The sequence below is a fragment of the Lepidochelys kempii genome, chromosome 3 (assembly GCF_965140285.1).
Source record: "Lepidochelys kempii isolate rLepKem1 chromosome 3, rLepKem1.hap1, whole genome shotgun sequence".
Taxonomy (NCBI): Eukaryota; Metazoa; Chordata; order Testudines; family Cheloniidae; genus Lepidochelys; species Lepidochelys kempii.
The window spans coordinates 114,444,944-114,468,044 of NC_136382.1; the positions used below are offsets into that span (position 1 = coordinate 114,444,944).

A 23,101-nucleotide genomic window follows, 5' to 3' on the forward strand; every position below is an offset into this window, starting at 1 on the left:
TTGTCCCAGGTACTGGGCATGCCCCGGTCCCTGGGCTTCAAGAGTGCACCTCCTGCAGCAAGCCTATGCCTATGAGCAACCCGTGTTCGCCTTGCCTAAAGTGCCGTGGGGAAGCTCACGTTAAGGAGAAGTGTAAAATCTATGAGGGCTTCAGACCAAGGACTCGGAAAGACAGAGACATCCACCTGAAGGCTCTGAGCTGTCCTGCTCTGAATTGGCACTGAGTACTTCAGTCTCTGTGCTCTTTCCAGCACCATTCCCCATCACCAGTGCCGAGGAAGAAGCACAAGAAACAGTGCACTGGGAGAGGGCACTCTCTGGTGCCGAAGAGTGAGAAGAGGGGAGCAACTGATGTCGGGCCCATGCCGGGCCATTCGTCCTCTCCAGATCCACAGTCGGTGTACCAAGCCCGATTTGGAACCCGCCTCTGACTCTGGGGAGCGGTTGTGGTACCTCGTGCTTGCGGCCCCCCCTCAACTCTGGAGGCCTTCCAGGCTGCAAAGGACTTGATGTCTCTCCCGATATCTCTCACCACCCAAGGTTCCATGCCAGCCAGGGCTACCAGAGACAGAAGGGCGCAGGGGGTAGAGAGCTCCTGTTTGGCATCAGTGGTTGCGGCACCTTCCTGGCCCTGTTGCAGCAGTCCCTGACCCAGCATCGGTCACCAATCCCCTGGCATCACCTGGAGGCAGTACCGGGCACAGCGCCTCCATGGTCTCTGTTGTCCCTACCCTCTGTTTGCGAGAAGCTGGGAATGGGCAACAACTAGGGGGTCTAGTGAGTATCAGGGGTGGGGAGCCCGGACTCCTGGGTTCTGTCCCTGGCCTGGGGGGAGCCAAGGGGTCTAGCAGGATCTGGGCGGTGCCAGATGGCCCCGTCCCCCTACCCCCACGCTGATCCTGGCACCAGCACAGCCGTGACCCTCTTCCACTTTGGGAACTGCTTCGTGCTGGCCTGTTTCCCCTACTTCATCACCTACAAGTGCAGCAGCCTGTTGGAGTATAATGCTTTCTGGAGATGCCTCCAAGCTGGGGCTACCTACCTCTTTGTCCAGCTCTGCAAGATGCTGTTCTTGGCCACTTTCTTTCCCACCTGGGAGGGTGGAGCCAGGGCTTACGATTTTGTGGCGGAGTTCATGAAGGCCACGGTGGACCTGGTGGGGCTGCACCTGGTGATGTCGAGGAACGCGGGGAAGGGCAAGTACAAGATCATGGTGGCAGCCATGGGATGGGCCACGGCAAAGCTGGTCGTGTCCAGGTGCATTCCTCTCTGGGTGGAGCCCTTGGCATTGAATTTGACTGGAAATATATCCAGATGAGTGTCGACTCCAACATCAGCCTGGTTCACTACATCGCCATGGCTGCCCTGGTGTGGATGTTCACCCGCTACAACCTGCCCCTCACCCTGCTGCTGGGCCTCAGCATCTACAAGGCCTTCTTCATGGAATCCTTTGTTCACATCTTCCTGCTGGGCAGCTGGATGGCGCTGCTGGTCAATGCTGTCATCACCGGCTTCCTGGTGCTCAGCTCCCTGGGTCTCTTCGTTACCTCGGTCCATGGAAATTAATCGCTCCCACCCCGCCAGGGATACTCTCAGCTCTGCTACCTAGAGACCTTGGATAGCTAAACACCTGGTTTTGCCGCCCACTGCCGTGCCGGATCTGATCCATCTTGGAGCAACCAGGACAAGGGTCAGAATGAACCACAACTGGAACCAAAAATACCCAAAAAAAAGACACAACTGAACAAACACAGACCTGCAAAGGCAGCCCAAAACAAGTGAAACAGCGAAGGTCAGCATGGAGGGAAAACAAAGTCTAGTCGGCGTGTTTTGAGAAAGCTGAAGAAGGCCATAGAAAGCCGGTTTGGACTGACACAAAGAGCACCAGGAACAGAGGTCGTGGAATGGAACACCCCCAAAGGAGCCCAGGGCTTAAAACCCTCCGGAGAGCTGGAGCAATTCGGAGAGCACAGCAGATCCTTGGACGGTCTGAGCCCAGGACAGCACTGCCGTCCATCTCTTGCCACCCTCCCCCCCCGCCCCTCTTCTGACGTTACACCCAGACTTAGCCAGTCTAGGAGGCGTGTGTGAGTATGAAAGTGGGTTAGGGCTTGGGGCATTAACACTTGCTTTCTTCCCCCCGAGTGACGGAGTGTTCTCTGCTGTTGTTTTATTATTTTATTAATAAAGCTTTAAAATTTAGACACTTGGTGTGCCTCGTCATCTCCTCCCCAGAAAGATCCTGTGGCCCTATCCTGATTAACTGTGGGCCCAGGCAGATTGGTAATGAAAATCTGTCACAGGATCTGTCAAGGTTCCTTCCCCACTCTGAACTCTAGGGTACAGATGTGGAGACCTGCATGAAAAACCCCCTAAGCTTATTTTTACCAGCTTAGGTTAAAACTTCCCCAAGGTACAAACTATTTTACCTTTTGCCCTTGGACTTTATTGCTGCCACCACCAAGCATCTAACAAATATATAACCGGGAAAGAGCCTGCTTGGAAATGTCTTTCCCCCCCAAAATCCTCCCAAACCCTACACCCCCTTTTCTGAGGAAGGCTTGATAAAAATCCTCACCAATTTGCATAGGTGAACACAGACCCAAACCCTTGGTTCTTAAAAGAAGACTTTTAATTGAAGAAAAATAAAAGAATCACCTCTGTAAAATCAGGATGGTAAATACCTTACAGGGTAATCAGATTCAAAACATAGAGAATCCCTCTAGGCAAAACCTTAAGTTACAAAAAGACACAAAAACGGGAATATACGTTCCATTCAGCACAGCTTATTTTATCAGCCATTTAAACAAAACAGAATCTAACGCATATCTAGCTAGATTACTTACTAAATTCTAAGACTCCATTCCTGTTCTGTTCCTGGCAAAAGCCTCACACAGACAGAGAGCCCCTCCCCCTCCAGCTTTGAAAGTATCTCATCTCCTCATTGGTCATTTTGGTCAGGTGCCAGCGAGGTTATCCTAGCTTCTTAACCCTTTACAGGTGAAAGGGTTTTTCCTCTGGCCAGGAGGGATTTAAAGGTTTTTACCCTACCCTTTATATTTATGACAGGATCACCTGATGATTACCTGTTCTGTTAATTCCCTTTGGGGAACCAGGCATTGGCCACTGTCGGAAGACGGGATAGATAGATACTGGGCTAGATGGACCTTTGGTCCGACACAGTATGGTGGTTCTTATGTTCTTATGGCTGCTGAGGTCTGAAATGCTTCCTGAAGGCCGGGAGAACATATAGGCCTAGAGAATGGAGCGTGGCGCTCAAGTCTTTGAGGCTGTGCAGCTTGGAGTCTGTCTGCTCAGAGAATAGAGCAGTGCCCACTTAGGACTAAATCAAGAATTGCCTCCCCTCTTGTGGGTTCCAGGACTAGCTGCTCCAAGAAGCAGTCATTTAAGGTGTCAAGAAACCATATCTCTGCATCCCGTCCTGAGGTGACATGTACCGAGTCAATATGGGGATAGTTGAACTTCCCCATTATTATTGGGTTTAATAGCCTCTCTAATCTCCCTTAGCATTTCACAGTCACTATCACCAGCCTGGTCAGGTGGTCGGTAATATATCCCTATTGCTATATTCTTATTATTAGAGCATGGAATTACTATCCATAGAAATTCTATGGTACAGTTTGGTTCATTTAAGATTTTTACTTCATTTGATTCTACGCTTTCTTTCATATATAGTGCCATGCCCCCATGAGCACGACATGTCTGTCCTTGCAATATATTTTATACCCTAGTATTACTGTGTCCCATTGGTTATCCTCATTCCACCACATTTCTGTGTTGCCTATTTATATCAATATCCTCATTTAATATGAGGGATTTTAGTTCACTCATTTTATTATTATACTAGCATTTGTATATAAGCACTTTAAAAACTTGTCACTTTTTAGCTGTCTGCCATTACATGATGTAATTGAATGGGACTTTTTTTCATTTGACTTTTTCTCATCAGATCCTACCTGTATGTTATCATCATCCATCCTCTCCTCCTTACTAGGACATAGAGAATCTCCATTAATAGATCCTCCCCTCAGGGTTGTCTCTGTCTGAACCACATGCTCCTCCGCACCAGTCAGCTTTTCCCCAGCCCTTAGTTTAAAAACTGCTCTACGACCTTTTTAATTTTAAGTGCCAGCAATTTGGTTCCATTTTGGTTAAGGTGGAGCCCATCCTTCCTGTATAGGCTCCCCCATTCCCAAAAGTTTCCCCAGTTCCTAATAAATCTAAACCCTTCCTCCCTACATCATCGTCTCATCCATGCATTGAGACCCTGCAGTTCTGCTTGTCTAACTGGCCCTGCGCGTGGAACTGGAAGCATTTCAGAGAATACTACCATGGAGGTCCTGCACTTCAGTCTCTTACCTAGCAGCCTAAATTTGGCCTCCAGGACCTCTCACCTATCCTTCTCTATGTCATTGGTACCGACATGTAGCATGACCACCAGCTCCTCCCCAGCACTACATATAAGTCTACCTAGATGTCTCGAGAGAGCCGCAAGCTTTGCACCAAGCAGGCAAATCACCGTGCGGGTCTCCCGGTCATTGCAAACCCAACTATCTATGTTTCTAAAAATTGAATCGCCCATTACTAATACTTGTCTATTCCTAATAACTGGAGTTTCCTCCCCTAGAGAGGAATCCTCGGTGTGAGCGGATACCACAACATCATCTGGAAGGAGGGTCCCAACTATGGGATCATTTCCTTCTGCTCCAGTTGGTTGTTTTCTTTCCCTGAGACTTTCATCCTCTTCAACAGCACAGAGGCTGTCAGACCGGGGATGGGACCAAACCCACCTCAGCAATCTCAGACCCAGGGTCTCTGGTCCCAGGAAGAACTCTCCCTGCATATAAACATTAGGGAACTCAGGACAATATGCCTGGCCTGCCAGGTGTTTCTTCCCAGCTGTCAGGCAGTCTTGTGCAGGTCTTGATGGACAACATGGCCTTGATGTTTTACGTCAACAAGCAAGGGGGAGCTTGCTCCTCAGCCCTGACTGTGGGCCTTCTGTGTGAACCACGACATCCATCTCAAGGTGGCACACCTCCCAGAAGAGCAGAATACGCTGGCAGATCACCTCAGCAGGTCCTTTTCCTCTTGCCACAAGAGGTTTCTTCACCCAGAGGCTGTCAGCGTTAACTTCCAGAAGTGGGGAACTCCCCAAGTGGACCCGTTCACCACCAGACAGAACAGAAAAGGCAAATGGTTCTGTTCAGTGCATGGGCTCAGCAAGGGCTCTGTGTCCGATGCCTTCCTGTTCTCGTGGGCGAGTGGACTGATGTACGCCTTCCTGCCAATCCCCCTTGGTTCACAACGTCCTCTTAAACTTTCACCTTGTCCCTCTTGATCTTATCTTGATAGCTCTGGCGTGGCCACATAAGTATTGGTTTGAATCACTTCTGGACCTCTCACTGGCAACTTCATTGGAGCTGCAACCACGTTCAGACTTGATTTCACAAGACCAAGACCAGTTGCTTCACCCAAACCTTGCCTCTCTACACCTGACGGCATGGCTTCTGCATGACTGAACCCCGAAAAGCAGGTCCAGCAAGTTTTGCTAGGTAGCAGGAAGCCCTCCACCAGGGCTACCTACCTAAGTGGAAGCGTTTCACTTGTTGGGCCTCAGAATGGAATCTTTCTCCATCTTGGTCTTCTCTGCAGTCCATTTCGGATGACTTGCTCCATCTGAAGCACCAGGATCTGGCACTGTCATCGTTCAAGATTCACTTGTTAGTCATCTCGGCCTTCCATCCTCCAGTCCAAGGCAGATCAGTCTTTTCCCACGAGATGTCGATCAGGTTCCTCAAGGGTTTAGAAAGACACTACTCACAAGTCCATGAACCGAATTTCCCCCATGGGACTTAACCCTGGTCCTGTCAAGGCTCGCTGCACTCCCCTATGAGCTGTTGGCATCCTGTTCTCTACTGCTCCTCTCGTGGAAGGTCACTTTCCTAGTGGTGGTTACGTCAGCCAGAAGGGTCTCCGAAATCAAAGCCCCTGACTTCAGAACCTCCTTATACGGTGTTCTTCAAGGACAAGGTCAGCTGTACCCCCAACCACCCTTCCTACCAAAGTTGGTGTTGCAGTTCAATAACAATCAGGACTCTTCTTTCCAAAGCCTCACAGCACCAATGAGGAACATTGGCCACATACTTTAGAGTGGGGTGGCCAAACTTACTGACCTGCCGAGCCGCTTATGATAATCTTCAGACATTTGAGAGATGGGCATGCCAACTGTGGCTCAAGGCTTCAGTCCTGTGGGGTGTGCCAGCTGTGGCTCGGGGCTTCAGTCCCGCTCCTGCTGAAGCCCTAAGCCCCACCAGATGCCTCCTGCAGATCCCCCTCTCCGCAGGGCATAAGCCCCAAGCCCCACCATCCTGCCACAGGGCAGAAGCCTTAAGCTCCCCCCACCCCAGACTGGTAGTGGAGAATGGGGTGGGAGTGTGGGGGAGACTCGGTGAGCTGCACTTTCACTATAAAAGAGCCGCATGTGACTCGTGAGCCACACTTTGGCCACCCCTGCTTTAGATATTAGACGGGCCCTGGCCTTCTATTTTGAAAGGATGAAGCCCTTCTGCAAGTCTGTGCAGCTTTTTGTAGCTGTGGTGGACAGAATGAAAGGACTACCGGTGTCGTCCTAAAGAATATCACCCTGGATCACTGCCTGCATCTGAGCTAGTTACAAGCAGGTGAAGGTCTCATTCCACAAAGGGCCCAGGCTTCATCAGCAGTGTTCTTTGTGCAGATACCAATCCAGGACATCTGCAGGGCCACGACGTGGTTGTTGATTCATATCTTCACATCCCACTATGCCATCACCTAACAGGCCCGTGACCATGCTGATTTCAGTAGAGCAGTGTTGCGATCAGCACATCCATGAACTCTGATCCCACCTCCAGGGATACTGCTTGTGAGTCACCTAGCATGGAATCAACAAGAGCAAGCACTCCCAGAAAAAAAAATGGTTCCTAACCTTTCGTAACTGTTCTTCAAGATGTGTTGCTCATATCCATTCCATGACCTGCCCTCCTGCTCCGCTGTCGGAGTTTCCAGCAAGAGGGAACTGAAAAGGCACAGAGCCGGCAATGCCCTTTATACCAACGCAGGAGCACTGGGGGCACCATGGCAGGCCCTATGGATCCCACTGAGGGAAAAATCTCTGGCATCTGTGCGTGGCACACGCATCCCTAGCATGGAATGGGCATGAGCAGCACATCTCAAAGAACAACAGTTACGAAAGATCAGTAACTGTTTTTTTTCATTGATAAATTTTTCGGGGGCAGACAAGCCAATTATGGATATGGGGAGGAACAAAAAAAAGTCAAACAGTGAAGGAACAAAATATGGACACCGTGTAGAATCAAGCACATGGGTTTATTACGCACAACGCTGGCGGAGTGTCACCTTGCTTATTAGGCTCAGAGACACTGCCAAACAATTGATTACAATGGATTATATGGATTTTCCATGGGTGGAGGGAAATGACAGGGTAGGCAGTCCCAAACCCCTGGATAGGTCTAGCAGCAAGACAAGATAGGCACGGTAGCCAATGGTCAAAAGGTTACATAATGTCTCCGCCCATGGTTTCAGGTTAACACATGACACTTAATTCGTACCCAAGTGTTTTCCTTTAAACAATATAGAGTGTGTTAGTATAAAATATATATGTTGAATTCTGATTTGGGATCCATAGGAATAAAGTAGCTCCCCTGATTGTCTGACAGGTACGCACCTAGGAATTAAAGCAAAAGGACAAATGAAAAGTATATAGCAATAAAGATAGTCTTTTAGTTGTTCGTTTGTGTTTCTAAGGCAGGCACTGGCAATGGCTTGGGGGAGAGGTGCACATCTGTGAGAGGGAGGATATCATATCTCATACTGACATGTTTGAACCTCTTCCATAAACTCAGGGCTGGTGTGTAGGAAGGCACCTCTTCTACAGAAGAAACAGGGCCCCTTTTATTCCTTTGGTCTGTTTGCAACTTTGAGATAAAGCCCCCAATTATAATTTCCACCTGGCTTCTTGCTGACCAAACTTATCTTAGCAAAAAGCAAGGTTGTCCTTTGTTTGTTCTCCTTTTTAGCTATTGTTCACTGTTTGCTAGGCCTCTGTCTTCTTGACCAAACTCTGGATTTTTGGGCCTGTAAAAAGAGCTGACACAGTCTATATATCAGGTTGTAACATAAACAGCATATGGATTTTGACCCTTCAAACAGTTACTGAGCAGGAGAGTTAGTCCTATCTAGCTATGAACAGACTTAGAACTGAAGGCCCTGAGAATTGGGAATGGGAAGAGCATGATTTCTCTGCTGCCCATGTGGCTCTGCAAGCCATGAACACAGATGTGGCTTTTTTTTTTTTTTTGCAAGGGCTACAGGCAGATGTGGGTGTGTGTTGTGGCAGACTAAATTGCTCTGACTAGATCAAGAGCTGCAACCTTTTTGATGTTGCACACTTCAAAGCATTTTGAATGTCCAGGCACTATGACTGCAGTCCATAACTTTAGCAGTATATGGACTGGACAGGACAATTGATCACTTTCATTTTTTTAAACTACTTAAACATATGCAGTTAAAGTTCCCATTCAAGTGGGAGTTAAGAATATTTTAATTTAGGACTAGATACTATGAGTTGAAAGGATTGAAAGACCTTGAAATACCAAAATAACTAGAGTATAATTCACATTGTAAGCTTGAAATGCTTGGGTTTAGCGCTAGTATTTGAGCACATGTATTTTTCTTTTATGCCTTTGTCATGGGGTGGTGTCCGGAGGATCCTTTCCAGTCTCACTCAGTCACCCGGTCTTCTTCACCACCACTGCACTTTATTATATTCTTTCCACAGGCCACAGCTGGTAGTGTTGTTTACATATATTTAGAGTCCATAACCAGCTTCCCAACTTGTTTCTAGGGAAGGGAACAGTACGAGTAATAGCTAGTCACGTCTACATCTGCCTTCATTCTGGCTCCCAGAACTTTCTTCCTGTCTGCTCATAAAATCCCAGCTGCTGGGGGTTGCTCCCCCTCAATTAGCCCCTCAGCTATAGCTCTATTCAGTTAACTGGCACCTTAGGTCAAGTTACCTGTCTTCCAGTTAAGTCCCAATTAACAAATACTGGTGGGGAGCTGAGTGACAAGATGTTGAGTTAGCTGAAGACTCAGCATGTCCTGTTACACCCTTTCATTTGCCAATCTAACACTTTTTTGAAACATGAACTTTCCTTCTTCCCTTTTCATTATTTTTGGAACGGTGGCACAGTTTTTCCCCCAACTCATCATCTGAGTGAGTCATTCTACATCATTCTGTAAAGATTTTTGTATAAATACCTTTTGCATAAATATGTTCAAAATGCACCAGAATCCTAAAAAATGAGGGAGGAATAAGACTGGCTGGAAAACGTACCCTGTGGATCATTCAGTGTTACTTGGCAAAGCAAAAGAAGTTAGGAAATCACAAGAGGAAGGGAATAGTAATCTCTGCTGTGTAAGGCTGGGAGGTAAAAGATACAATACAGCTCTTAATGCTAAATCAAGAGTTAGATTAAATATATGTTTGTTTTAAGTATTTCTTAATATGAGCCAGATGAGAAGAATGTGTTTAGAGTGAGGGAGCTGGCTGAAAGCCCAGTGGGTTGGGTTCTACAATTTTATTATGAATCTGATTTACATTGGCAGTAACTGATATTAGTTATGTAAATGAGCTGGTGAGCTTCATCTTTCCTGAATGGTTGTTTCTAGTTCTGGAAATGGTAGACCTCTGCTTCCTGTAACAGACATTGAGGAGCAAATTGGCTTTTGTACATTAGTGGCCAAACTGTTTTCAACCCCATTTTACTGGGGACAAAATATTTGTGGTTGATAGATAAATGAGTCATTTTCCCAGAGAACTGCTATCTCTTGGGCTTTGTGGAGTGTTTATACTTGATTTAAACCTCGTTCCATCCAAATAATTTTCAAATGTGGTTTGGACTGACCAGCATAGATGAAGCTAAATTATTATAATGAGGACCCGCTCAGTAAATGGGGCCCTGTTGTGCAGTGCACACACATGGTAAGACATTCCCTGTCCCATAGAGCTTACAATCTAAATTGTATAAAGCCATTTCCAAAAACCATTTAAGTCTATGTGACCCCAAACTGTCTCTTTTAAAACATGGCTCAAATCCCAATGTAGAGAGGGTCAAAGAGAGCAGAAGTAAAATAGTGATCTGAGGGACTCTGAGATGCTTCTTTAGCTATGAAGTTTGTACAAGAAAATGCAGTCAAAAAGGCTGCACTGAGTTGAGGAAAATGAGTATGGAGAAGAAAGTACCAACAGCAGAAAAAGAAGATATGGCTCTAAGGAGAAGAAAGTTTTCCAAATTATGGCCAGAGCAAAAAGCAGGTTGAAATCAGTTAAGGTTGTATGAAAAGTGAAGTGGGGAAATTAAAAACTACTTTGTCAAGCAGCTTGCTGAGAAAGGGCAGGGTAACAGTGGAACAGTAGTGAGTGTGTGTCAGGTTTGAGGGAGTTGTTTTTTGAAGACCGGAATGAACAGTGGCAGGTTTTGGAGCTATTTGGAAGGTACGAGAGACAAATGAGGGATTGACAGTGCTAGTAAAGTAGGCGTCAGGACAAAGTGACAGGACTGAATGATGAGAAGGGAGGGAGAAGATGTAAGTTTTCTTAGGGACTGGATGATGGTAGGGGGCAATAAAGGCATGAATTAAAACAATTTGAGATTGAAAGAGGGAAACAAATCCTTTGCATCTGGACAGGGAAAGGATGTATGGGTGGGGTTAAGGATTGTGTCATGGGGCAGAAGGAGTGAGGATTACCAGCAACTCAGACAACTAAAATTTTGTCCCATTTAAAGGCAGCGTTATGCTTATTGAAAACTAGACTGGATCAAGCACTAAAAATCATGTAGATTACTTTGCACTGATGTGGAGTGGGAATGGACTAAGTGTCATACTGTATTACCCATTTGTAAAATGTGATGGCCTGTCACAACCTAGGATATAGCTTTAGCACAAAAAACATCTGCCTACTAAGTATTTCTTCTTCGCAATATGTAATATGCATATTAATAGGTTTCAGAGTAGCAGCCATGTTAGTCTGTATCCGCAAAAAGAAAAGGAGTACGTGTGGCACCTCAGAGACTAACAAATTTATTTGAGCATAAGCTTTCATGAGCTACAGCTCCAATGCATCCGATGAAGTGAGCTATAGTTCACAAAAGCTTATACTCAAATAAATTTTAGTCTCTAAGGTGCCAGAAGTTCTCCTTTTCTTTATACATATTAATTTAATACGTACTAAATAAGTACACCATACATATTACCGTGGTGGCTCCTATGGCTCCTGTCCTGTAGGGTTGGCTCCCTGCTCCAGGCATTGTGACCTCTGGGGTTGCAGCACCGCTCAGGTTTGGCCTGGCCCCTGTGGTGAAGGGTTGGCCAGGCCACCTTTGTGTGAGTGGCGTTTCCAGCTGGCGCATGGGGCCACAGCACCACTGACTCAAATTTGGCCCTGCCAGCTCCCTGTCATCATGATGGAGGGATGGCTGGGCTAAACCTGAGCAGCGCTGAGGCTCCCAGCAACAAGTTGTAACACACAAAGTGGGAACTGAGCCCAGACAGCCCTACAGGACTGGAGCCGCAGCTGCAGGGTGAGTGCGGAGTGGGCTCTGCAACTGCCTCTCTCAGGATAGGAAACTCCTCCCCACACTTTGTCTTCCACATGACACATTTTGGACAGCTTTTGATGACCCAAGTTTGAGTCATGACCCACAGATAGAAAAAACCTAATATGTCGGAATTTCTCAATCTTCATTTACTATAATTTAGGGCCCTATCAAATACACGCTCCTTTTTGGTCAATTTCACGGTTATAGGATTTTAAAAATAATAAATTTCATGATTTCAGCTATTTAAATCTGAAATTTCCTGGTGTTGTAACTATAGGGGTCCTGGCCCAAAAAGGAGTTGGGGGAGGGGTCGCAAGGTTATTGTAGGGAGGGGTTGCGGTACTGCCCAGCTGCTCTGCCTTTAGAGCTGGGCAGCTGGAGAGTGGTGGCTGCTGACTGGAGCCCAGCTCTGAAGGCGGAGCCGCCAACAGCAGCAGGAGAGAAGGAAGGATGGCATGGTATGGTATGGCCACCCTTACTTCTGCGCTGCTGCTGGCAGAGCTGGGCCCTCAGTCAGCAGCCGTCGCTCTCTGGCTGTGCTGCTGCTGGCGGGGTGCTGTCGTCAGAGCTGGGTGCCCGGCTAACAGCTGCTGCTTTCCAGCCACCCAGCTCTGAAGTCAGTGCAGAAGTAAGGGTGGCAATACTCCGACCTCCCTAAAATAACCTTGTGACCCCTCTCCCCACAACTCCCTTTTGGGTCAGGATTGCCAATTTGAGAAACGCTGATCTCCCCCCGTGAAATCTGTATAGTATAAGGTGAAAGCACACTAAAGACCAGATTTCACGGGGGGAGACCAGATTTCACGATCTGTGACACATTTTTCATGGCCGTGAATTTGTTAGGGCCCTTGCTATAATTGAGTCAATTTCAAGCATATTGGGATGTGAAAACATGGCACGTTTTCTTGATCGTCTTTTAAAAAAAAATCACTTTTTTTCACTTAACAGGGAGTGGTAATTGTTCTTTTGTAATTAGTCCTGTTTAAAAATGGATGTGTGGGACAAGTAAGCATATTCCACTAGCTGCACTTTGCCAGACAGTGAGCATAGGGAATGTGCTCACTTGTCCTACATGTCATTTATTCTTCAGTAAAGTACGTGAAAGTAGTTGGTAGACTTAATGTCTTTTGCACTGCAAGACACTTCCATTTTACAGGACTCAATTTATTTTCTCATTACTGTTTTTTTTTGTTTGTTTGTTTGTTTTTTTTTCAGGAAAACATCAGAGTTAATGTTACTATGTGGAAAACCAGTGGGGAATCTCAAGAAGCACAGGTTTGTTGTTTTTGTTTACTCAACGTATTAGTAAGTTGTGAATCAAACTCTACCTGCGAACATGTGGCTTCCGCAGATGTTATTCATTTCAGTATTTTATACAATAGTGACTCACTAATCTGTTCTTTATTTATGAAACTGAAAATCTGACTGTCTATATTAATATTTTGCCTGCTATTTTTTATTTTTTTAAGGTTGTCTTTAATATCACCTACAACAGTGGACAGATTTATGTAAATGACTTTGCTATGAAGAGAGGTGTCACCCGGATTAAGTGTCAGACTTTAATATGTGAGTACTGCTCAGTTCTTTATGTGGGATATCTGCTTCCATGTCCCCGAGGGAAGGACATAATTCATTGCTATGGTGCTCTCTGAAGGTCGGCAATATTTGGAAACAACACGGTTACAGAGTTAGGATGTGTGTAGAATCAACATGAAACAAAATCTGACATCCTCATTTGTTCCCATGTCTCAGTCATGTCCTTGGTATTTACATGGTTTCACCTGAAATACAGACCTTGTGTATATTTTTGAAAGGGGAGGGTTTTGCACTAGACTAGGTAATGTGAATATGATGATGCAACTCCCCACTGCTAATGGTTGTCTCCCTATGTTGGGTAGCACACATCCAAAGAGAGTTTGAGTAGATAAATAAAGATCAACATAATCCTAATTTCTAAGTATATTTTGCCATTATGTCATCCTTCCACATACATTGGGACTGCAGGTTTCTCACATGTAAGATACTGTTGTGTAGGTGTTGCAATCCTGATATTGTATACTGTCTGTAATGGGGGAAGCTGTTGTATCCCCCACTAGTTCAATAAGAACATAAGAATGGCCATACTGGGTCAGACCAAAGGTCCATCCAGCCCAGTATCCAGTCTTCTGACAGTGGCCAGTGCCAGGTGCCCCAGAGGGAATGAACAGAACAGGTAATCATCAAGTGATCCATCCCATCGCCCATTCCCAATTCAAACTGGAAGTGGAATGGACACGTGCAATCACTCAAAGAAGGAACAGTTACTAACCTGTTCTGTAAATGTTGTTCTTCGAGATATATTGCAATGTCTGTTGCACGGACCCAGCAAACATGTCTGTTCTCCTTCCCTTAGTTCAGTGTTGTAGTCTTGTGCAAGGACTGCCAATCAAAAGTGTTTTGATATTTGGATTTGCACAGTGGATTGCATAATTAATGAAGGTGAGACACTGATGTTCATTTGACTGAAGATCCTTTTACATACAGATTTAATACTTATGGTCAGTCTCAAGGTTGGCTTCTGAGATCATTTGCCCTTTATGATCAGACCTTTACTAATGGCCTTTTAAATTGCTTCTCTAAACTGTGACCTCGTCTTTTGAAAACCCAAAGGATGACAAATGAATAACTAAATATTCTCTTTTTGGGGTAGGCAGTAACTCATTACTATTTGTCTCATGTAGTAAAAGTATGGGCCTACCTTTTTCATCTCTAGTATAGATTATAAAACATTTCAAAGTGTAACCACTTCAGAGGTAATTGACTGAAGAAAAATGCAAGACAAGATTTTATTCACTAATGTAAGGCCTAATCCTGTGAGATGCTGAGCATTCTCAAATTCCGTTTTCTTTCTAATTGTCCAACCCACTAATCTACAGTGCTTTTGAAATTTTACAGATGTGCTATGTAAATCAGAAACTAGGCAAAAATCAGTGATTTGACCCCAGGTCTAGGAACCAGGAACTCTAGAGTTCTGTTCTCAGCTTTGTGACCTTGGCACAAGACTTTTAACCTCTCTACAGGGTTGTTGTGAGGTTTAATTAGATAATATTGGTAAAGTTCTTTGAAGATCTAAAGTGCTATAGGATTACTAGGGTCCTCAGTCTGATGTCTCTTATGTTATCGTAAAAGCAAATTAACTACACTGACTTTATCTGAGGTCTGAATCAGGCCCTAAGTATTCAAGTTCTTGCCCTGGACAGAAGTCTTCGAGTTCTTACTGAGTAGTTCTGTGTTAAGAACTATGCCAAATCCTGCTCAGCACCTCTTAAGCACTTGTAACTCCTATTGAGATGAATAGGTTCAATTTTGCTAAGTGGTGAACGTCTTCAGTTCCCATTAAATTTAATAGAATTCAGGGGACTTAGCATTTAAAGGTTGGGAGGATTGGGAGCTGCAGGTGCTTCGCATCTCTTAGGATTTGGTCCTTTAACTGTATATTCAATATTGTGATTCAGAAAATGTTCAACAAGCTTGTGGGTCCACTGGGAGATACCTATATAAATTTATCTTAATATTTTCTCTTATCTGGCAACAATTTTTCATAATGCAAGGCATTGCTGCATAAATAAAAAAATCTTTGATATTAAGGGGCTTTACTGTAAGCAGTGAACATTTTAGGGTCTTATTGGGTGATTGAAGACACAAGGCCAAGCACCTTGTGCCTCCCAACACCGACAAGCTGTGCAGTGCATCAATAGCCTGGATGTGACATCCCGACCAGCCTCAGTTCATATGCCTGACCACCTGCACATCAAAATTATCAGTGCAAACTGGGACTCCTCATTTCCACAACAAACTGACTTTCACATCTAACACACACTCACTAGTGGTGGGAACATGGTATTTGGGGAGGAGGAAGCACTGAGAGAGAGAGGTGGAGGGCTGTTGAGTGTGTGCTCATGGTAGACTTTGAGGTGGTGGGTATGAGGCAGTTGTGGGTAGTAAAGTCATGAGGTTGGCAGGGGGGTATGAGGAGGCAGGAGCAGTGGTGTCTGAACATGGTGGGGAGGGGTTAGCTTGGGCCAAGGATACCCCATTCCCCAATGTGCTGGCGAATCCCTTCCCTGCCTTTGGGCCCAGCATATGCTGTGTGTGGAGAAGGGTAGTGGACATTCTCCTGAAGGCTTTGGTGACTGCTGAGGGGGTAGTGGCTCCCTTGGTGGCCACCTGAAGAAGGAAAATGGGGTCTGAGCCAAGCAGGTATCCCCAGGAGGAGAGGGTTGACCTCCTTAAAGAAAGTTTTTACACAAACTCCCGCTGATATTTTTCTAAGTTGTTGAATGAGTGGTGGTTTTGTCTGCAGCATCATCCCTTTGTATTTCTCTAGACAGTTGAGATGGGATGACAGCTGAGGTGTAAATGGAGCAAGTCAGTTGGATTGGATGCAGACAAGTTTAGACAGACAGTTGCACCTTTTCTTCCCCTGGTGTGAAATTGCAACTTAAAAATAAGCACATATATTTTCTACACTACCTGTCCCTTTCAGATTTCCCATAGTTATGTGATTAGGTCAGTCAGTGAAAGCATTAGTGCAGACAGGTTGAGAGGTATGCCAGACTTTTAAGCACTGTATCATTTTAGATCTGCTTTGAGTAGGATTAAATAGGACAGCATTGAAAACACCGATGGTGGCTGCTCTACCCTAAAATTCCCAACATGGCTGCTACCAATGGTACTGCACCATGGAGAGCAATGATAGAAAATTTTAGGGGGAAAAGTGAAGAGTAGACTGCACTGTGGAAAGTTACAATGTCTCTAATTGTATTCATTGTACTTTGCAGTTCTGGTGAGTTTTGACATTGCGATAATGGTGTATTTGCTGGGTACATATCATTCTTTGTCAATGTTATAAAATTAACTTCCTCAAGGGTGGACTAACATATGTCATTTATTGGGTGAGACTTCTGTTTCTCTTTGTGACTTTGTGCACTGCATAATTATCTGTTGACAGTGGAAACTGGAAACTCTGATAACCTATTGGATCAAAGGCATTTGGGAATTGTTAGTGTTCGCATCATGTTTCGTGAGTGGCCCTTGGCATCCAGATCGAATTTGCAATTGATTGTCATTCAAGAAGAGGTGACGGAAATTGATGGGAGAGAGGTAACACCAGCCATGCTTATTTGCCCATTCTAAACCAGAATAGTAATTTACACGTTTTAACTCTCATATGCTTAAGTACTTTGTTGGATTGGGGATGAAGCACTTAGCACCTTGCAGGATCAAGGCCTAGATTATTTTGTCTCCTTATAGAATATTGTGTGTGAATTTTAAGCAATGCCCTATCCCCAAAAACTTGGTAGTTGCCATGAAAATAATCATCACAGACAGGATTTTGGGGAGAGACACTGAGGGCAAATGACAGGTTTCAGAGGAACAGCCGTGTTAGTCTGTATTCGCAAAAAGAAAAGGAGTACTTGTGGCACCTTAAGAAAAAATAATCTAATTTGCCTCTGGAAAGATGTTTCTCAATTATAGTGGAGATGAGAACTCAAGACATACTGGTAAGCAGAAAAATTGAAAAGTATGAAGCACTTTATTTTTTCAAAACTTGGCATAAATGGTTAGCTGCTCACTCTGCAGACCTGAGAAGCTCCACACCGAGCACACCCTAATAATACAAGTTGTTGCTGCAAGTAGAAATGTCCAGGTTATGGTTTAGTATACATTTCTGTCTTTTATACAGGCTCTAGTTTCTGTTGAGGTTTTACTATCAAATGTACTATTAAATTTACCTCAAAATGTCTTATAGTCTCCTTTCACTGTGCATGCACAGACAGACATTTAACAGGTAGTACATTTGTCAAAACAATTGTGACTGGAGCTTATTAAAAGGATCTGGTAATTCATTGTTTCAAGTGAGTGTGTATTACACCTTTTATTATGAAAACATTTAGCCTGTGTTGCACTGGTTCCTGCTGTGACTACCATAGAGTAATATTGCTTTGTTTCAGATCTTTCACTATTCTGTACAAAATACTTCAAATCTTGCTAGGGAGTTAGTACTAGCATATTAAACTGCTTTATTTCTATCTGAACTTTCACTCTTTACAACCTGAAGAAGAGCCCTATGTAAGCTCAAAAGCTTGTCTCTTACTAATAGAAGTTGGTCCAATAAAAGATGGTCACCCACCTTGTCTCCTTAATATCCTGAGACCAACACTGCATGCAATCTTGTTTATCAGCTGACAGTGAACAGATGATTCCTATTATGCAGTAGTTCTAATTCTAAGCTACGCAATACTGTTTACCACCTAAGGGCAGGGTCTAGCTAATAGCTTACATCCGACTGCATTCCTTCTTGTTGACAAACTTCCATGTTGCAGTCTTTGTCCTGGACCCAGTGCACATGCCGGATTTCTGTTCGTTCCTGGTCTTATATTTTGAACAGTTGTTCTATTACTCTTCACACTGAATTTTTTTCCTATCAGTCAGTACTTCAAATGATCATTTTTTAAAAATAAAGAATAAGTCAAAATTATACATCACCTAATATTTGTGTAGAAGAAAAATGAGTTTTGTTATGTTTTAGGTCAATCTAGTATAAATATGGTTACAAAATATGCATAGTCTGTCTGTACTTTTTAATAACTTTGTTACATCAGTGTTGTGCCACTCCCTCCTCTGAATATTGTAGCTTTAAATTAAAGTCGATAAGCGTAAGCTGCTGGAAGGACAAATGGAGATATTAATCATGTTGGCAGAACTTGTTTTGCAGAGAAGTTGAACTGCTGCTGGTCACACCAAAAATCACGTTACTGGCTCTGCAGATAATACACCTGTGTAAAAATACATTATCCCTTGATGTCAGACTTTGATAAAGTAGGAAATGGTAGCAGTAAGGCCAGTAGCGTAGGCCTCAGTTCAGCAGCATACTAAAGCATGTGCAAAATCTTATTTACTTCATTGGAACTACTCATATGCTTGAAGTGAGGCAGGTGCTTAAATACCTTGCTGAATCAAGGCTATAATGAGTTAGGTACAACTCTTGAAAATCAAGCAGATCATATTAACACACCTTCTTGCAGGAACAGGCACCTTCCCAACCTTTAACACACTCATGCTAATGTATAAGTAAGTAAAAAGAATTATGTTATGTAATTATGTTCATTATGTTAGTAATATTTGTGCATCCACAAAAATCTTCATGCTAAAAGTATTTTAATGGTGCTTGTTTTTAGCCAGTGGCCTGCCTCACCCTTACTTTAAAATATATAAAATTCCAATATTTTTCTCCTTTGCAGGTTCAACAAGAGGAGGTTACTGAAATAAACATATTAATTAAGGGCCTGAGAGTACTTAGACATTCAAACCATTCTGTTCCTCTGAAGGAAAGCATGCTGTATTCCATCCCCAGGGACAAGGACATGTTGTTTACACTTCCCAATCTCTCAGGAAAAGGTATGTAATATATAGCACTTACATCATGCTTTTAATGCATAAATCACAAAGCATGTGACAAAGGCAGGCAAGTTTCACGATCCCAGTTTCATTGAGAGGGAAGCTGAGGCATGTAGAGGTGAACTGACTTTCTCAAGACATACACTGTTCATTAAGAGATTATTGGTTATGATTTAGTATTGTGTGCTGTTTCTTTTGTTCTTTTCAAATATGTTTTTTCCTTTAGAGGTGATTCTGAAATGGCACTTAAGATGATGGGGGTCTAATATCACTGTAGTTCTCCTAGCTGAGTTGTATTTGCCATTTCTGCCCTAGTCCTACAATAAAGGTTACCACTGAAGCTCTCTCAAGACAAGAATTGAATTCTGTAAAGTAAGTTCCTGTCTGGTCCATTTCTATATAGGGAATAGTTTGAGTTACCAAATTTTACTTTATATTGAAAATGTGGCTAGAATTCAATTTATTAATCAAATTCTCCTATGGGCTTACTAAGGGATTTGATGAATTTTATTTCTCACCTTTTAGCAGATGACAGCTAAAGTTCATAGTTGAATCTGCCTTGTAATGCTACCTCAGCTTCTTTCAGGGTTTATTCTGAAGGTCAAATGAAAATGTCTGCTTTAATTATTTGTATTTTCATTATAAACTTAGATAACCTTGCAGTGCGCACATACGTGCAGCTTTCTTTTGCTTACTGTGTGCATCGTTATATCATATGCTGCTCCACCAGAAGTTGTGTGGGTGAAATGGAGAAGCTAAAAATGTTTAACTAACTATGCCTCTCTGCTTCTTTAGTAGATGTTCAAGGCCCACTGCAACCAACCAGTCACTACCTCCTCTGGCAAGTAGAAACTACAGTAGATGAAGAGACATTACCTGGCAAGTTACCAGAGACTCCTCTCAGGACAGAGCCTCCATCATCTTATAAGGTAATTGTTTAAAATACTTATGGTGCCCATCTTAAGTCCCAGTTAAAACAGAATCAGAAATGTCTCTAATTCTGTGTTTAGGACTGGAAATGGATAATAGCAAGTGAGAAATCTAGAAGAAAATAACAACAGTTAGGGGGAATGCTGTTAAGACTAGCACGATACTAATCAACACAAACTTATTTGTCCAATGTTACAGAATCTTAGTCTCTCCTCCTTTTGGAATCAAGCAGAAAGCAGTAAATTTTCCCCATTAATCCATGGCTAGGAAAGGAAGCCAGACACCCCTTGTCAAGGTTCCTTCCCCACTCTGAACTCTAGGGTACAGATTTGGGGACCTGCATGAAAGACCCCCTAAGCTTTTTCTTACCAGTTGAGGTTAAAACTTCCCCAAGGTACAAACTTTCTCTTGTCCTTGAACCCTGCGCTGCCACCACCAAGCGTGTTAAACAAAGAACAGGGAAAGAGCCCACTTGGAGACGTCTTTCCCCAAAATATCCCCCCCAAGCCCTACACCCCCTTTCCTGGGGAAGGCTTGATAAAAATCCTCACCAATTTGTATAGGTGACCACAGACGCAAACCCTTGGATCTTAAGAACAATGAAAAAGCAATCAGGTTCTTAAGAAGACTTTTAATTGAAGACAAAATAAAAGAATCACATCTGTAAAATCAGGATGGTAAATACCTTACAGGGTAATCAGATTCAAAACAGAGAATCCCTCTAGGCAAAACCTTAAATTACAAAAAGACACAAAAACAGGAATATACATTTCATTCAGCACAGCATATTTTACCAGCCATTTAATAAAAGGAAATTAATGCATTTCTAGCTAGATTACTTACTAATTTAGAGTTTGAGACTGCATTCTTGATCTGTTCCCGGAAAAAACATCACACAGACAGACCCTTTGTTCCCCCCACTCCAGCTTTGAAAGTATCTTGTCTCCTCATTGGTCATTTTGGTCAGGTGCCAGCGAGGTTCTCCTAGCTTCTTCTTAACCCTTTACAGGTGAGAGGGTTTTGCCTCTGGTCAGGAGAGATTTTATATCACTGTATACAGAAAGGTGGTTACCCTTCCCTTTATTTTTATGGCAGCTCTCCTCCCACAAAAAAGCATGATTCAGTAAGTTGTGCATTGCAACATAAAGGCCATCCACATACCATTTCACAAACACAGTGCCTTTCTAGAGGCTATGAAAGCTATTCTGGTGGGTTTTTTTATTTTTTTTAGAGAAGCCTGTGATTGTTTTTTTTCCTCAGAACTCCATCTCTTGGAGGTTTTTTCTTTTTTTTTTTTTTGGTATGTAGAAAAGCAGTATGATACATTCTGCACCAAAGTAATAGGCTGTTTCAAGTTAAACAGGGCTGAGAATTGAAATTGCAACTTTCCTAGCTGCAATTTTGTTGCGGGTACACAGTCTTATATGATAAGAATGTAGTAATTGCTGTTGTATGATACTAGTGATCCATCTTATCCAGTCTCCTGTTTCTGAGAGTGGCCAATACCAGATGTTTCAAAAGAAAAAATTCTGTTCAGTACTCTCCACCTGGGAGTACAGTTACTGCTACAATGCTCCTGTTTTAGAGACTGTTGCAGTCAGACACAAAAAGTGAGCACCATGAAAACAAAACATACTACCTGCAAGTTACCACTGCAGCAGGTTAATGCCTGGCATTGTTTGACAGTTGAAAAAAAATCACCAGGGTCCTCCTCCAAATATTCTACCCTCTTGTGCTCTCTCAGGCAGCCCTCAACGGTGCTTCATAGCCAATGTAATGTTGCTGCTGCAGCACCAGTAACCCTTTCCCTGATTCACACTGCAGTGGGAAATGCTATTCTGGTCACAAGTAGCATGTGTAATCTACCTCTAAGCTTCACTATAGCCTTGCCTCTGGCTGCTCTGTGGTTCTCAACTCCCCACCCAAACATGGGATCTCCTCTCATATGACTAAGGCTGTTTTACAGATTTGCATGTGTCAAATCTTCCTGAGCAGGGAGACTATCTATTAGAAAACAAGAGTGATATGTAAAGCAGTGTATGAACTGTATTATACGTTTAAACCAGAGCTAATCCATCTTGTAGGGATTCACCAGTAGCTAGACTGCACTAGACATATTTCAGAAACTGTTTTGTTCTTTTAACATGTTTGTTGGTTTCAGGTGATGTGCCAGTGGGTGGAGTACTTGAGAAAAGAGCTGTGCGGGTTCTGGCTTAAATCTTTCCCTGTGTTCTTTAAGTTGATGGAAGTCATTGGGACTGGAGTTGTAGGAGCAGCTCTTGTTTTAGGAATCTTAAAAGTGCTTTTCCCTTCCTGCGAACACAAGTGAGTAATTTTTGCATACTCCCAAAAAAGCTGTTTATAGTCCTAAGACTAGTCCATGAAAGGAGACAACCTCATAATGTGGAGAGTTTGCTACCACTCCACAAAAAGGCAGTGATTAGCTTTCCACTGTAAGTGGTTTCTTATAAGGAAGTTTGGAAAAAACAGGTCAGTACCCCCTATTAAATTGTTAATGTATTATCACCATTTTACATGCGTAGCAGTAGCTCTCTGAAGACCATCTGGGAGGGGTACGCTTTTTCTCTACAGCATTATTCACCTCAGGAACAGGAAGACCAGATATCTGAAGCTCTGCAATGGCAGTGTAGTCAAACAAGGTTAAGAACTGTACGTTCCGTTTCGGTCCTAACTTTGCCACACAGCCTGGCTTTAGCAATAACTCTACACTTTCAATCAAGGACACTGAAGCGCTTTAAAAGCACTACGGCTTTGTCTACACTACACACCTTTTAGCGATGCAGCCCTCACTCAGCGTAAACGCTGTTTGTCTGCACTTTTGCTGACAAAATACTTCCACCCCCTCCAAGGAGAGCACTCCTGCTGACAATGAGCTGAGTTGTTTACACTGCCACTTGCGTTCACCACACTTTTGTCTTTTGGGGGGAGGGAGCTTTTTTAAGCACCTGTGAACGACAAAAGTTGGGTCTTTCACTTGGCAGTGTAGACAAAGCCTAAATCATGTGAGTCAATTATATACACCTTCT

At 43.7% G+C, this 23,101-nt stretch overlaps 1 protein-coding gene and 1 pseudogene across 8 annotated transcripts in view; both read left to right on the forward strand.

Annotated features, from left to right (window-relative positions):
* GINM1 (glycosylated integral membrane protein 1) overlaps window positions 1–23,101 on the forward strand; it is a 46,083-nt gene that overhangs the window by 11,763 nt on the left and 11,219 nt on the right. For 7 of the 8 annotated variants that reach the window (XR_012158078.2, XR_012158076.2, XM_078852204.1 and 4 more), the window contains exons 2-7: window positions 12,900–12,959; window positions 13,154–13,250; window positions 16,675–16,826; window positions 18,968–19,124; window positions 19,920–20,053; window positions 22,216–22,379. Coding sequence is in view for 6 of the 8 variants with exons in the window: in XM_078852204.1 (XP_078708330.1) it covers window positions 12,900–12,959; window positions 13,154–13,250; window positions 16,675–16,826; window positions 18,968–19,124; window positions 19,920–20,053; window positions 22,216–22,379 (764 nt within the window). In the remaining 2 variants the exon portion in view is untranslated. The remainder of the gene's footprint in view (window positions 1–12,899; window positions 12,960–13,153; window positions 13,251–16,674; window positions 16,827–18,967; window positions 19,125–19,919; window positions 20,054–22,215; window positions 22,380–23,101) is intronic. The other variant, XM_073337610.2, reaches the window with a different exon arrangement.
* On the forward strand, window positions 795–5,372 carry LOC140909104 (BOS complex subunit TMEM147 pseudogene; annotated as a pseudogene).